The 14,133-nt window shown below is 49.7% G+C and overlaps 1 protein-coding gene across 2 annotated transcripts in view; it reads right to left on the reverse strand.

The window, feature by feature from the left end:
* Positions 1-2,732: 2,732 nt before the first annotated feature.
* The window catches only part of LOC138767378 (synaptotagmin-2-like), a 180,792-nt gene continuing 169,391 nt past the window's right edge, over positions 2,733-14,133 (reverse strand). For both annotated transcript variants that reach the window (XM_069944878.1, XM_069944877.1), the window contains one exon: positions 2,733-3,027. In XM_069944878.1, coding sequence (XP_069800979.1) covers positions 2,821-3,027 — 207 coding nt within the window. In that variant the 3' untranslated portion in view covers positions 2,733-2,820. The remainder of the gene's footprint in view (positions 3,028-14,133) is intronic.

Below are 14,133 nucleotides of genomic sequence, written 5' to 3' on the forward strand. Positions count from 1 at the left end.
AGTTCCCCTTTATATCTCCCATAGGACACTGAGGAGTTCCCCTTTATATCTCCCATAGGACAGGGGTCCCGTTGTCTCGCCTAGTGCAGGTTGTCTCTATGTAGGGTTGTAGCCATCGTATCAGCTGTCAGTTCTATATACATAAGTCACATTTACAGGCGCTCGCTCTCTCTCTCGGTTACAGGCGCTCGCTCTCTCTCTCGGTTACAGGCGCTCTCTCTCTCTCGGTTACAGGCGCTCGCTCTCTCTCGGTTACAGGCGCTCGCTCTCTCTCGGTTACAGGCGCTCGCTCTCTCTCGGTTACAGGCGCTCGCTCTCGGTTACAGACGCTCGCTCTCTCTCTCGGTTACAGGCGCTCTCTCTCTCGGTTACAGGCGCTCGCTCTCTCTCGGTTACAGGCGCTCGCTCTCGGTTACAGACGCTCGCTCTCTCTCTCGGTTACAGGCACTCGCTCTCTCTCTCTCGGTTACAGGCGCTCTCTCTCTCGGTTACAGGCGCTCGCTCTCTCTCTCGGTTACAGGCGCTCGCTCTCTCTCGGTTACAGGCGCTCGCTCTCTCTCGGTTACAGGCGCTCGCTCTCGGTTACAGATGCTCGCTCTCTCTCTCGGTTACAGACGCTCGTTCTCTCTCTCGGTTACAGGCGCTCTCTCTCTCGGTTACAGGCGCTCGCTCTCTCTCGGTTACAGGCGCTCGCTCTCTCTCGGTTACAGACGCTCGCTCTCTCTCGGTTACAGGCGCTCGCTCTCTCTCGGTTACAGGCGCTCGCTCTCGGTTACAGATGCTCGCTCTCGGTTACAGACGCTCGCTCTCTCTCTCGGTTACAGGCGCTCGCTCTCTCTCTCTCGGTTACAGGCGCTCTCTCGGTTACAGGCGCTCGCTCTCGGTTACAGGCGCTCGCTCTCGGTTACAGGCGCTCGCTCTCGGTTACAGGCGCTCGCTCTCTCTCTCGATTACAGGCGCTCGCTCTCTCGGTTACAGGCGCTCGCTCTCGGTTACAGACGCTCGCTCTCTCTCTCGGTTACAGGCGCTCGCTCTCTCTCTCTCTGTTACAGGCGCTCTCTCTCTCGGTTACAGGCGCTCGCTCTCGGTTACAGACGCTCGCTCTCTTTCTCGGTTACAGGCGCTCGCTCTCTCTCTCGGTTACAGGCGCTCGCTCTCTCTCTCGGTTACAGGCGCTCGCTCTCTCTCGGTTACAGGCGCTCGCTCTCTCTCGGTTACAGGCGCTCGCTCTCGGTTACAGACGCTCGCTCTCTCTCTCGGTTACAGGCGCTCGCTCTCTCTCTCTCGGTTACAGGCGCTCTCTCTCTCGGTTACAGGCGCTCGCTCTCTCTCTCGGTTACAGGCGCTCGCTCTCTCTCTCGGTTACAGGCGCTCGCTCTCGGTTACAGACGCTCGCTCTCTCTCTCGGTTACAGGCGCTCGCTCTCTCTCTCTCGGTTACAGGCGCTCTCTCTCTCGGTTACAGGCGCTCGCTCTCTCTCTCGGTTACAGGCGCTCGCTCTCTCTCTCGGTTACAGGCGCTCGCTCTCTCTCTCGGTTACAGGCGCTCGCTCTCTCTCTCGGTTACAGGCTCTCTCTCTTCCGCCTGTAACTTAGCGCAGCATTTTATATAACAATACACAGTATTCTTTATCTGTTGCCTGGTAAGTATTAAAGGGGTATCCTGCTCAGGTAAAATACAGGCTGAATCATCCCCCCCTGTTGGAGACTAAACACTTCCCTCCATACATTTCAGTCTCCTTCCCCCAGTTCTGAACTGCTGCTTTCTGCTGAAAACACAGAATACAGTGTGTGATCTTTTCTCTCCCTCACCTCCCCCCTTCCTTCTGACAAACAGTGTCCTGGCCGGCTGTCTCTGCACTCTGTGATGCCAGAAGGATTAATCACAGGGTGGTCACAAGTAACTTGACCTTGGATTAACCTTCCAGGCATCACAGAGTGCAGATACAGCAGGCCAGGACACTGTTTACACCAGGTGTCTCAGAAGGGAGGTGGGAGACAGAGAGAAAAGCTGACATACAGGTTTTCAGCAGAAAGCAGCGTCTGAGAACTGGGGGAAGGAGACTGATAAGGTATTGACATGGAGGGAATTGTTAAGTCTCCGGGACGGGATGATTCAGTGATTAAGTAGTGTTATTCTCATCATCCTCCTCATTATAGCAGTTTTTCACCATTTCCACGATGTCATGTGATGCTGTAGAGACGATGGTCCTGATGAAGACGCGCTGGAAGACAGAGGAACGGAGAGCAATAAAATACAGCTAAATCTGGAGAGGTTACTGAGGTTAATCCTGTTGTAGTGACCTCTTACATCTCAGCGGAGAACAAAGATGGCTGTGGCTTCTGCTGTCAGAGTAAGAGAAGGTCCGTCATCTCTCGGGGAGCATAGTCCTTATAGATGGGATGGGGGATGGGATACATCGCACATCCTTCTGGAAGACTAAGATCTCACAGTTTTCCTTTAACTTACGAGAATATAAAATGAGTCGAACACATAGAGGAGCGAGGCGCAGAGCAGGTAGGCATGTGACCCCTCGGAGCCATGTGACCGCCCGGAGCCATGTGACCCCTCGGAGCCATGTGACCGCCCGGAGCCATGTGACCCCTCGGAGCCATGTGACCGCCCGGAGCCATGTGACCCTTCGGAGCCATGTGACCGGCCGGAGCCATGTGACCCTTCGGAGCCATGTGACCGCCCTCCCCCCACCCATGTGCCCACCCCTGATGCCGCCTCTCTATGTGTTCCCCAAGTCTTGGCTGTTGTTGTAGGGAGAGCCGGTCTGCATAGCAGAGTGGGAGGGCCAATGTCTGGAGGGGCCCCTTACTTCTTGGAGCCCAGTGCTAGGTCCACCTCCTCCTCCGGCTTTAGTGGATGCCACTGAGCAATGGGACGTCGTGGATTGGCCAGCATGTCAGACCAATGGCGAAGCTCCGTCCCCGTGGCGCTGCAGCCTACAAAGATCTTACCGATTGCTTCATTCTTCCCCAGCTTGTCATAGTCCAAAACAGTAATTACAACTTGTACTTTCTGTGGGGGAAGATGAAAAAGGTTACACAGGAAGGAAACCACCTATTGTGGATCTATGATAGCAAATAATAATAGTAATAATAGTATCAAATAGTAATAAAAATAAGAACAATAGTAACAAATAATATCAAATAGTAATAAAAACAACAATCAAATAAAATAATAGTAACAGTAATAATAAAAATACTAATAGTAACAAATAATAACAACAACAACACCAGTAATAATATCAAATAGTAAAAATAGTAATAATAATAGTAACAAATAATAAAAAACAACAAATAATGATAAATAATAATAATGATAATAATAATAATGGCCACAACTACTGCAATAACATCTAAGCAGAAACTGGGAAGGTTAAAGAACAAAGAAACCAACGAGAGACGGGGGTGCAGCGAAATATCAGCATCGAAGCAGAAACTGGGAAGAGTAAAGGAGACGTCCCGAGAAATAAATAAAACCAGGCTATTGCTCAGCCAATCAGTGACTGAGGGGGCGAGACACCAGGCTATTGCTCAGCCAATCAGTGACTGAGGGGGCGAGACACCAGGCTATTGCTCAGCCAATCAGTGACTGAGGGGGCGAGACACCAGGCAATTGCTCAGCCAATCAGTGACTGAGGGGGCGAGACACCAGGCAATTGCTCAGCCAATCAGTGACTGAGGGGGCGAGACACCAGGCAATTGCTCAGCCAATCACACTGCAGCTGGAGGAGGCGGGGACGTGACATGGTCAGATTACAGACCAATCAGCGAGACCCGGGAGCGGTGAGAAGTTTACTTTTTTTTTTTTTCCCAGCACCCCCACCCTTCGCCTTTCCGATGTTTTTTTATTTCACAGGACTTCTCCTGTCATGGCCATATATTACAGATGAGCAAACTCTTCCCCAGTTTGGTTCAGTTTCCCAAATTTTGTAATTTTTTTAAAAAAAGAACCTGTCACCCCCCGTGGCGGGGCAGAGCCCAGCCGACCCCCCAGTGCAGATCCATATACTTACCGCTTCCACGAAGTCCCGCTCTTGGACCCGGTCTGGCCGCTGCAAAGTCCCAGCCGAAGCCGCGCTCCCAGAGAGGAGTCCGATGCTCATAGAGAATGACTGAGCCGTAATTCTCTATGGGGTCGGACTCATCTCTGGGAGCGCACAGCTTCGGACTGTGATCTTGCGGTGGCCAGACCGGGTCCAGGAGCGGAACTTCGTGGAAGCGGTAAGTATATGGATCTGCACTGGGGGGTCGGCTGGGCTCTGCCCCGAAATGGGGGTGACAGGTTCCCCTTAAATAACATTTTATAAAATTTTTCACAAACCAAACATTTCTTTTTTCCCCAGCAGACTAACACAGGACCCCGCCAGGGCTCATTTTAACAACCTCACGAGTTGGCCGACAGAACTTTGGGCAAAGTTTGTCCAAATCTTAAAGGAAGCGCACTAAGACCATGAAATGTTTCGGTGCATTTACACAAATGTGCTCATCTATACTTACCTGTCCACGCTCCCCTGGTGTTCTCCGCAGCCAAAAAATGACAGACAGGACAGCGCTCGGCCAGCGATTGGCTCTGAAAACAAAAAAGAGACAGCCTTCTCACACAGACAGGTGAGAAATTCATTTTTTTGTGTTTTTTAAGATGTGCGGCCGCCATCTTTCTGAACTTGTTTGCAATGTAAAAACTCTATAGAGCTTCATAATGTCACCGCTCTTACAGTAACAACTCTATAGACACCTCCATAGTATTACTGCTCTAACAGTAAAGAATCTATAGACCGCTCCATAGTCTCACTGCCCTTACAGTAGGGAAACCCCTTCTGTGCTGGTGTAAAATTACACAGCTCAAAACAATAAAGGGAACACTTAAAGTGACACTGTCAACTGTCAAGTAAAAAGTGATCTTTTATCAACTGCAGATTGTGCTAAGTGGGCGAGGCTTCACACCATTTAGCCCCGCCCACAGCACGACAGTTGGCCCCGTCCCTCCATAACGTCATAGGCACTAAGGCCCGCCCCCTTGCTGACCATTTGAACAGGCTGGCCTAAAGGTCTAGGCCCCACCCCCTCTAGGTCAGCCCATACCAATGGGCGTTGAGGGGGCAGGGCCTATGTGCCGATGACGTCAGAGGGGTGGGGCCAACCTGCAATCAGCAAGACACCCTCAATAACAAAGGGTCCTGCAGTTGGGGAGCACAGACCACTTCTCACTACCTAGGCTTTCTGGCTGATGATTTGGTCACTTTTGAATGTTGGTGCTTTCACACTCATGGAAGCAGGAGACGGACTCTACAACCCACACAAGTGGCTCAGGTAGTGCAAGTGTCAGCGTAGTGTCCAGAGGGTGGAGGCTACCAGGAGACGTGGAGGAGGCCGTAGTGTCCAGAGGCTGGTGGCTAACAGGAGACAGGCCAGTACACAGGAGACATGGAGGAGGCCGTAGTGTCCAGAGGCTGGAGGCTACCAGGAGACAGGCCAGTACACCAGGAGACGTGGAGGAGGCCGTAGTGTCCAGAGGCTGGAGGCTACCAGGAGACAGGCCAGTACACCAGGAGACGTGGAGGAGGCCGTAGTGTCCAGAGGCTGGTGGCTACCAGGAGACGTGGAGGAGGCCGTAGTGTCCAGAGGCTGGAGGCTACCAGGAGACAGGCCAGTACACCAGGAGACGTGGAGGAGGCCGTAGTGTCCAGAGGCTGGAGGCTACCAGGAGACAGGCCAGTACACCAGGAGACATGGAGGAGGCCGTAGTGTCCAGAGGCTGGAGGCTACCAGGAGACAGGCCAGTACACCAGGAGACGTGGAGGAGGCCGTAGTGTCCAGAGGCTGGAGGCTACCAGGAGACAGGCCAGAACACCAGGAGACATGGAGGAGGCCGTAGTGTCCAGAGGCTGGAGGCTACCAGGAGACAGGCCGGTACACCAGGAGACGTGAAGGAGACCATAGTGTCCAGAGGCTGGAGGAGCTACATGGAGACAGGCCAGTACACCAGGAGACGTGGAGGAGGCCGTATTGTCCAGAGGCTGGAGGAGCTACATGGAGACAGGCCAGTACACCAGGAGACGTGGAGGAGACCATAGTGTCCAGAGGCTGGAGGCTACCAGGAGAAAGGCCGGTACACCAGGAGACGTGGAGGAGGCCGTAGTGTCCAGAGGCTGGAGGCTACCAAGAGACAGGCCAGTACACCAGGAGACGTGGAGGAGGCCGTAGTGTCCAGAGGCTGGAGGCTACCAGGAGACAGGCCAGTACACCAGGAGACATGGAGGAGGCCGTAGTGTCCAGAGGCTGGAGGCTACCAGGAGACAGGCCAGTACACCAGGAGACGTGGAGGAGGCCGTAGTGTCCAGAGGCTGGAGGCTACCAGGAGACAGGCCAGTACACCAGGAGACATGGAGGAGGCCGTAGTGTCCAGAGGCTGGAGGCTACCAGGAGACAGGCCAGTACACCAGGAGACATGGAGGAGGCCGTAGTGTCCAGAGGCTGGAGGCTACCAGGAGACAGGCCAGTACACCAGGAGACATGGAGGAGGCCGTAGTGTCCAGAGGCTGGAGGCTACCAGGAGACAGGCCGGTACACCAGGAGACGTGGAGGAGGCCGTAGTGTCCAGAGGCTGGAGGAGCTACATGGAGACAGGCCAGTACACCAGGAGATGTGGAGGAGGCCGTAGTGTCCAGAGGCTGGAGGCTACCAGGAGACAGGCCAGTACACCAGGAGACGTGGAGGAGGCCGTAGTGTCCAGAGGCTGGAGGCTACCAGGAGACAGGCCAGTACACCAGGAGACATGGAGGAGGCCGTAGTGTCCAGAGGCTGGAGGCTACCAGGAGACAGGCCAGTACACCAGGAGACGTGGAGGAGGCCGTAGTGTCCAGAGGCTGGAGGCTACCAGGAGACAGGCCAGTACACCAGGAGACATGGAGGAGGCCGTAGTGTCCAGAGGGTGGAGGCTACCAGGAGACAGGCCAGTACACCAGGAGACGTGGAGGAGGCCGTAGTGTCCAGAGGCTGGAGGCTACCAGGAGACAGGCCAGTACACCAGGAGACATGGAGGAGGCCATAGGAGGCAACAACCCAGCAGCAGGACCACTACCTCCGCCTTTGTGCAAGGAGGACCAGGAGGAGCACTGCCAGACACCTGCACAATGACCTCCAGCAGCCACACGTGTCTGCACAAACGGATAGATACCGACTCCATGAGGTATGAGGCCCGACGTCCACAGATGGGGGTTGTGCTCACAGCCCAACACCGTGCAGGTTGCTTGGCATCTGCCAGAGAACACCAGGATTGGCAGAATTACCACTGGCGCCCCCTGTGCTGCTCACAGATAAGAGCAGGTTCACACTGAGCAGAGTCTGGAGACGCCGGATCTGCTGCCTGCAACATCCTTCGGTCTGGCAGGGGGTCAGTAATGGGGGGGGGGGCATTTCTTTGGGGGGCGGCACAGCCCTCCATGTGCTGCCAGAGGTCGCCTGACCACCATTAGGTAGCGGGACCCTCACAGCCTTTTTGAGACCATATGCTGGTGCAGTTGGGGTTCATCCTAAAGCAAGACAATGCTAGACCTCATGTGGCTGGAGTGTGTCAGCAGTTCCTGCAAGATGGAGGCAGTGAAGCTATGGACTGGCCGCCCGTTCCCCTGAATCCCATTGAGCACATCGGGGACATCATGTCTCCTCCATCCACCAACGTCACGTTGCAGCACAGACTGTCCAGGAGTTGGCGGCTGCTTTAGTCCAGGTCTGGGAGGAGATCATCAGACACCTCATCAGGAGCATGCCCGGGCCTTGTAGGGAGGTCATACACCTCATCAGGAGCATGCCCAGGCCTTGTAGGGAGGTCATACACCTCATCAGGAGCATGCCCGGGCCTTGTAGGGAGGTCATACACCTCATCAGGAGCATGCCCGGGCCTTGTAGGGAGGTCATACACCCCTTCAGGAGCATGCCCGGGCCTTGTAGGGAGGTCATACAGACACCTCATCAGGAGCATGCCCGGGCCTTGTAGGGAGGTCATACAGACACCTCATCAGGAGCATGCCCGGGCCTTGTAGGGAGGTCATACAGACACCTCATCAGGAGCATGCCCGGGCCTTGTAGGGAGGTCATACAGACACCTCATCAGGAGCATGCCCGGGCCTTGTAGGGAGGTCATACAGACACCTCATCAGGAGCATGCCCGGGCCTTGTAGGGAGGTCATACACCTCATCAGGAGCATGCCCGGGCCTTGTAGGGAGGTCATACAGACACCTCACCAGGAGCATGCCCGGGCCTTGTAGGGAGGTCATACAGACACCTCATCAGGAGCATGCCCGGGCCTTGTAGGGAGGTCATACAGACACCTCATCAGGAGCATGCCCGGGCCTTGTAGGGAGGTCATACACCTCATCAGGAGCATGCCCGGGCCTTGTAGGGAGGTCATACACCTCATCAGGAGCATGCCCGGTAATTGTAGGGAGGTTATACACCTCATCAGGAGCATGCCCGGGCCTTGTAGGGAGGTCATACACCTCATCAGGAGCATGCCCGGGCCTTGTAGAGAGGTCATACACCTCATCAGGAGCATGCCCGGGCCTTGTAGGGAGGTCATACAGACACCTCATCAGGAGCATGCCCGGGCCTTGTAGGGAGGTCATACACCTCATCAGGAGCATGCCCGGGCCTTGTAGGAAGGTCATACACCTCATCAGGAGCATGCCCGGGCCTTGTAGGGAGGTCATACAGACACCTCATCAGGAGCATGCCCGGGCCTTGTAGGGAGGTCATACACCTCATCAGGAGCATGCCCGGGCCTTGTAGAGAGGTCATACACCTCATCAGGAGCATGCCCGGGCCTTGTAGGGAGGTCATACAGACACCTCATCAGGTGCATGCCCGGGCCTTGTAGGGAGGTCATACAGACACCTCATCAGGAGCATGCCCGGGCCTTGTAGGGAGGTCATACAGACACCTCATCAGGAGCATGCCCGGGCCTTGTAGGGAGGTCATACAGACACCTCATCAGGAGCATGCCCGAGCCTTGTAGGGAGGTCATACAGACACCTCATCAGGAGCATGCCCGGGCCTTGTAGGGAGGTCATACAGACACCTCATCAGGAGCATGCCCGGGCCTTGTAGGGAGGTCATACAGACACCTCATCAGGAGCATGCCCGGGCCATGTAGGGAGGTCATACACCTCATCAGGAGCATGCCCGGGCCTTGTAGGGAGGTAATACACCTCATCAGGAGCATGCCCGGGCCTTGTATGGAGGTCATACACCTCATCAGGAGCATGCCCAGGCCTTGTAGGGAGGTCATACACCTCATCAGGAGCATGCCCGGGCCTTGTAGGGAGGTCATACAGACACCTCATCAGGAGAATGCCCGGGCCTTGTAGGGAGGTCATACACCTCATCAGGAGCATGCCCGGGCCTTGTAGGGAGGTCATACAGACACCTCATCAGGAGCATGCCCGGGCCTTGTAGGGAGGTCATACAGACACCTCATCAGGAGCATGCCCGGGCCTTGTAGGGAGGTCATACAGACACCTCATCAGGAGCATGCCCGGGCCTTGTAGGGAGGTCATACACCTCATCAGGAGCATGCCCGGGCCTTGTAGGAAGGTCATACACCTCATCAGGAGCATGCCCGGGCCTTGTAGGGAGGTCATACAGACACCTCATCAGGAGCATGCCCGGGCCTTGTAGGGAGGTCATACAGACACCTCATCAGGAGCATGCCCGGGCCTTGTAGGGAGGTCATACAGACACCTCATCAGGAGCATGCCCGGGCCTTGTAGGGAGGTCATACAGACACCTCATCAGGAGAATGCCCGGGCCTTGTAGGGAGGTCATACAGACACCTCATCAGGAGCATGCCCGGGCCTTGTAGGGAGGTCATACAGACACCTCATCAGGAGCATGCCCGGGTCTTGTAGGGAGGTCATACAGCCACCTCATCAGGAGCATGCCCGGGCCTTGTAGGGAGGTCATACAGACACCTCATCAGGAACATGCCGGGGCCTTGTAGGGAGGTCATACAGACACCTCATCAGGAGCATGCCCGGGCCTTGTAGGGAGGTCAGACAGCTCATCAGGAGCATGCCCGGGCCTTGTAGGGAGGTCATACACCTCATCAGGAGCATGCCCGGGCCTTGTAGGGAGGTCATACAGACACCTCATCAGGAGCATGCCCGGGCCTTGTAGGGAGGTCATACAGACACCTCATCAGGAGCATGCCCGGGCCTTGTAGGGAGGTCATACAGCCACCTCATCAGGAGCATGCCCGGGCCTTGTAGGGAGGTCAGACACCTCATCAGGAGCATGCCCGGGCCTTGTAGGGAGGTCATACACCTCATCAGGAGCATGCCTATTCTTGTTCTTAGAAATGAAGGCTATTCCATGCGAGAAATTGCTAAGAAATTGAAGATTTCCTACAACGGTCTGTACTACTCCCTTCAGAGGACAGCACAAACAGGCTCTAACCAGAGTAGAAAAAGAAGTGGGAGGCCGCGTTGCACAACTAAGCAGGAAGATAAGCACATTAGAGTCTCTAGTTTGAGAAACAGACGCCTCACAGGTCCCCACCTGGCATCTTCATTACATAGGACCCGCAAAACACCAGTGTCACCATCTACAGTGAAGAGGCGGCTGCCAGATTTTGGGCTTCAGGGCAGAGTGGCAAAGAAAAAGCCATATCTGAGACTGGCCAATAAAAGAAAAAGATTAAGATGGTCAAAAGAACACAGACATTGGACAGAGGAAGACTGGAAAAAAGTGTTGTGGACGGATGAATCCAAGTTTGAGGTGTTTGGATGACAAAGAAGAAGGTTTGTGAGATGCAGAAGAAATGAGAAGATGCTGGAAGAATGCCTGACGCCATCTGTTATACATGGTGGAGGTCATGTGATGGTCTGGGGTTGGTGCTGGTAAGGGGGGAGATTTGTACAGGGTAAAAGGGATTGTGAATAAGGAAGGCGATCACTCTGCACCGCCATGCCATACCCAGTGGGCAGCGCTTGGTTGGAGCCAATTTCATCCTACAACAGGACAATGACCCTAAACACCTCCAAATTGTGCAAGAACTATTTCCAGCAGAAGCGGCAGCTGGTATTCTATCCTAGGTAATGGAGTGGCCAGCGCAGTCACCAGATCACCACCCCATTGTGGGAGCAGCTGGACCGTATGGTACGCCAGAAGTGCCCATCCAACCAATCCAACTTGTGGGAGCTGCTTCTAGAAGCGTGGGGGGCAATTTCTCCAGCTTACCCCAACAGATTAATAGCTAGAATGCCAAAGGTGGGCAATGCTGGAATTGCTGCACAAGGAGGATTCTGGGACGGAAGCAAAGTGTGATGGAAGAACAATGTTATTTCACATACAAATCAGTATTTCTAACCTTGTCAATGTCTTGTCTCTATTTTCTATTCATTTCACAACGTGCGGTGGTGAATAAGTGTGACTTTTCATGGAAAACACTAAATTGTTTGGGTGACCCCAAACTTTTGAACGGTATATATAATTGTCTATATATAAACAACAAAAGACTTAAAACTGAAAATGTTGGTCCCCTCAAAAATAATCTGGGTGTATTGGTGGAGGGGGAAGAGGAAAAGGCCAATCTACTAAATACATTTTTCTCTACTGTATTCACAGTATACTGGAGTATAATATATAAGATGTATACTGGAGTATAATATATAAGAGATGCTATACTGGAGTATAATATATAAGATGTATACTGGAGTATAATATATAAGATGTATACTGGGGTATAATATATAAGAGATGTATACTGGGGTATAATATATAAGAGATGTATACTGGGGTATAATATATAAGAGATGTATACTGGGGTATAATATATAAGAGATGTATACTGGGGTATAATATATGAGATGCTATACTGGGGTATAATATATAAGAGATGTATACTGGGGTATAATATATGAGATGCTATACTGGTGTATAATATATAAGAGATGTATACTGGGGTATAATATATAAGAGATGTATACGGGAGTATAATATATAAGAGATGTATACTGGAGTATAATCTATAAGAGATGTATACTGGGGTATAATATATAAGAGATGTATACTGGGGTATAATATATAAGAGATGTATACTGGGGTATAATATATAGGAGATGTATACTGGGGTATAATATATAAGAGATGTATACTGGGGTATAATATATAAGAGATGTATACTGGAGTATAATATATAAGAGATGTATACTGGGGTATAATATATAAGAGATGTATACTGGGGTATAATATATAAGAGATGTATACTGGAGTATAATATATAAGAGATGTATACTGGGGTATAATATAAGAGATGTATACTGGGGTATAATATATAAGAGATGTATACTGGGGTATAATATATAAGAGATGTATACTGAGTATAATCTATAAGAGATGTATACTGGGGTATAATGTATAAGAGATGTATACTGGGGTATAATATATAAGAGATGTATACTGGGGTATAATATATAAGAGATGCTATACTGGGGTATAATATATGAGATGTATACTGGGGTATAATATATAAGAGATGTATACTGGGGTATAATATATAAGAGATGTATACTGGGGTATAATATATTAGAGATGTATACTGGGGTATAATATATAAGATGTATACTGGGGTATAATATATAAGAGATGTATACTGAGTATAATCTATAAGAGATGTATACTGGGGTATAATGTATAAGAGATGTATACTGGGGTATAATATATAAGAGATGTATACTGGGGTATAATATATAAGAGATGCTATACTGGGGTATAATATATAAGAGATGTATACTGGGGTATAATATATAAGAGATGTATACTGGGGTATAATATATAAGAGATGTATACTGGGGTATAATATATAAGAGATGTATACTGGAGTATAATATATAAGAGATGTATACTGGGGTATAATATATAAGAGATGTATACTGGGGTATAATATATAAGATGTATACTGGAGTATAATATATAAGATGTATACTGGGGTATAATATATAAGAGATGTATACTGGGGTATAATATATAAGAGATGTATACTGGGGTATAATATATAAGAGATGTATACTGGGGTATAATATATAAGAGATGTATACTGGGGTATAATATATAGGAGATGTATACTGGAGTATAATCTATAAGAGATGTATACTGGGGTATAATATATAAGAGATGTATACTGGGGTATAATATATAGGAGATGTATACTGAGTATAATCTATAAGAGATGTATACTGGGGTATAATATATAAGATGTATACTGGAGTATAATATATAAGATGTATACTGGGGTATAATATATAAGAGATGTATACTGGGGTATAATATATAAGAGATGTATACTGGAGTATAATATATAAGATGTATACTGGGGTATAATATATAAGAGATGTATACTGGGGTATAATATATAAGAGATGTATACTGGAGTATAATATATAAGAGATGCTATACTGGGGTATAATATATAAGAGATGTATACTGGGGTATAATATATAAGAGGGGTATACTGGGGTATAATATATAAGAGATGTATACTGGGGTATAATATATAAGAGATGTATACGGGGGTATAATATATAAGAGATGTATACTGGGGTATAATATATAAGAGATGTATACTGGGGTATAATATATAAGAGATGTATACTGGGGTATAATATATAAGAGATGTATACTGGGGTATAATATATAAGATGTATACTGGAGTATAATATATAAGAGATTTATACTGGGGTATAATATATAAGAGATGTATACTGGGGTATAATATATAAGAGATGTATACTGGGGTATAATATATAAGAGATGTATACTGGGGTATAATATATAAGAGATGTATACTGGGGTATAATATATAAGAGATGTATACTGGGGTATAATATATAAGAGATGTATACTGGGGTATAATATATAAGAGATGTATACTGGGGTATAATATATAAGAGATGTATACTGGGGTATAATATATAAGAGATGTATATGGGGGTATAATATATAAGAGATGTATACTGGGGTATAATATATAAGAGATGTATATGGGGGTATAATATATAAGAGATGTATACTGGGGTATAATATATAAGAGATGTATACGGGGGTATAATATATAAGAGATGT

This window comes from Dendropsophus ebraccatus, chromosome 11, assembly GCF_027789765.1.
Source record: "Dendropsophus ebraccatus isolate aDenEbr1 chromosome 11, aDenEbr1.pat, whole genome shotgun sequence".
Taxonomy (NCBI): domain Eukaryota; kingdom Metazoa; phylum Chordata; class Amphibia; order Anura; family Hylidae; genus Dendropsophus; species Dendropsophus ebraccatus.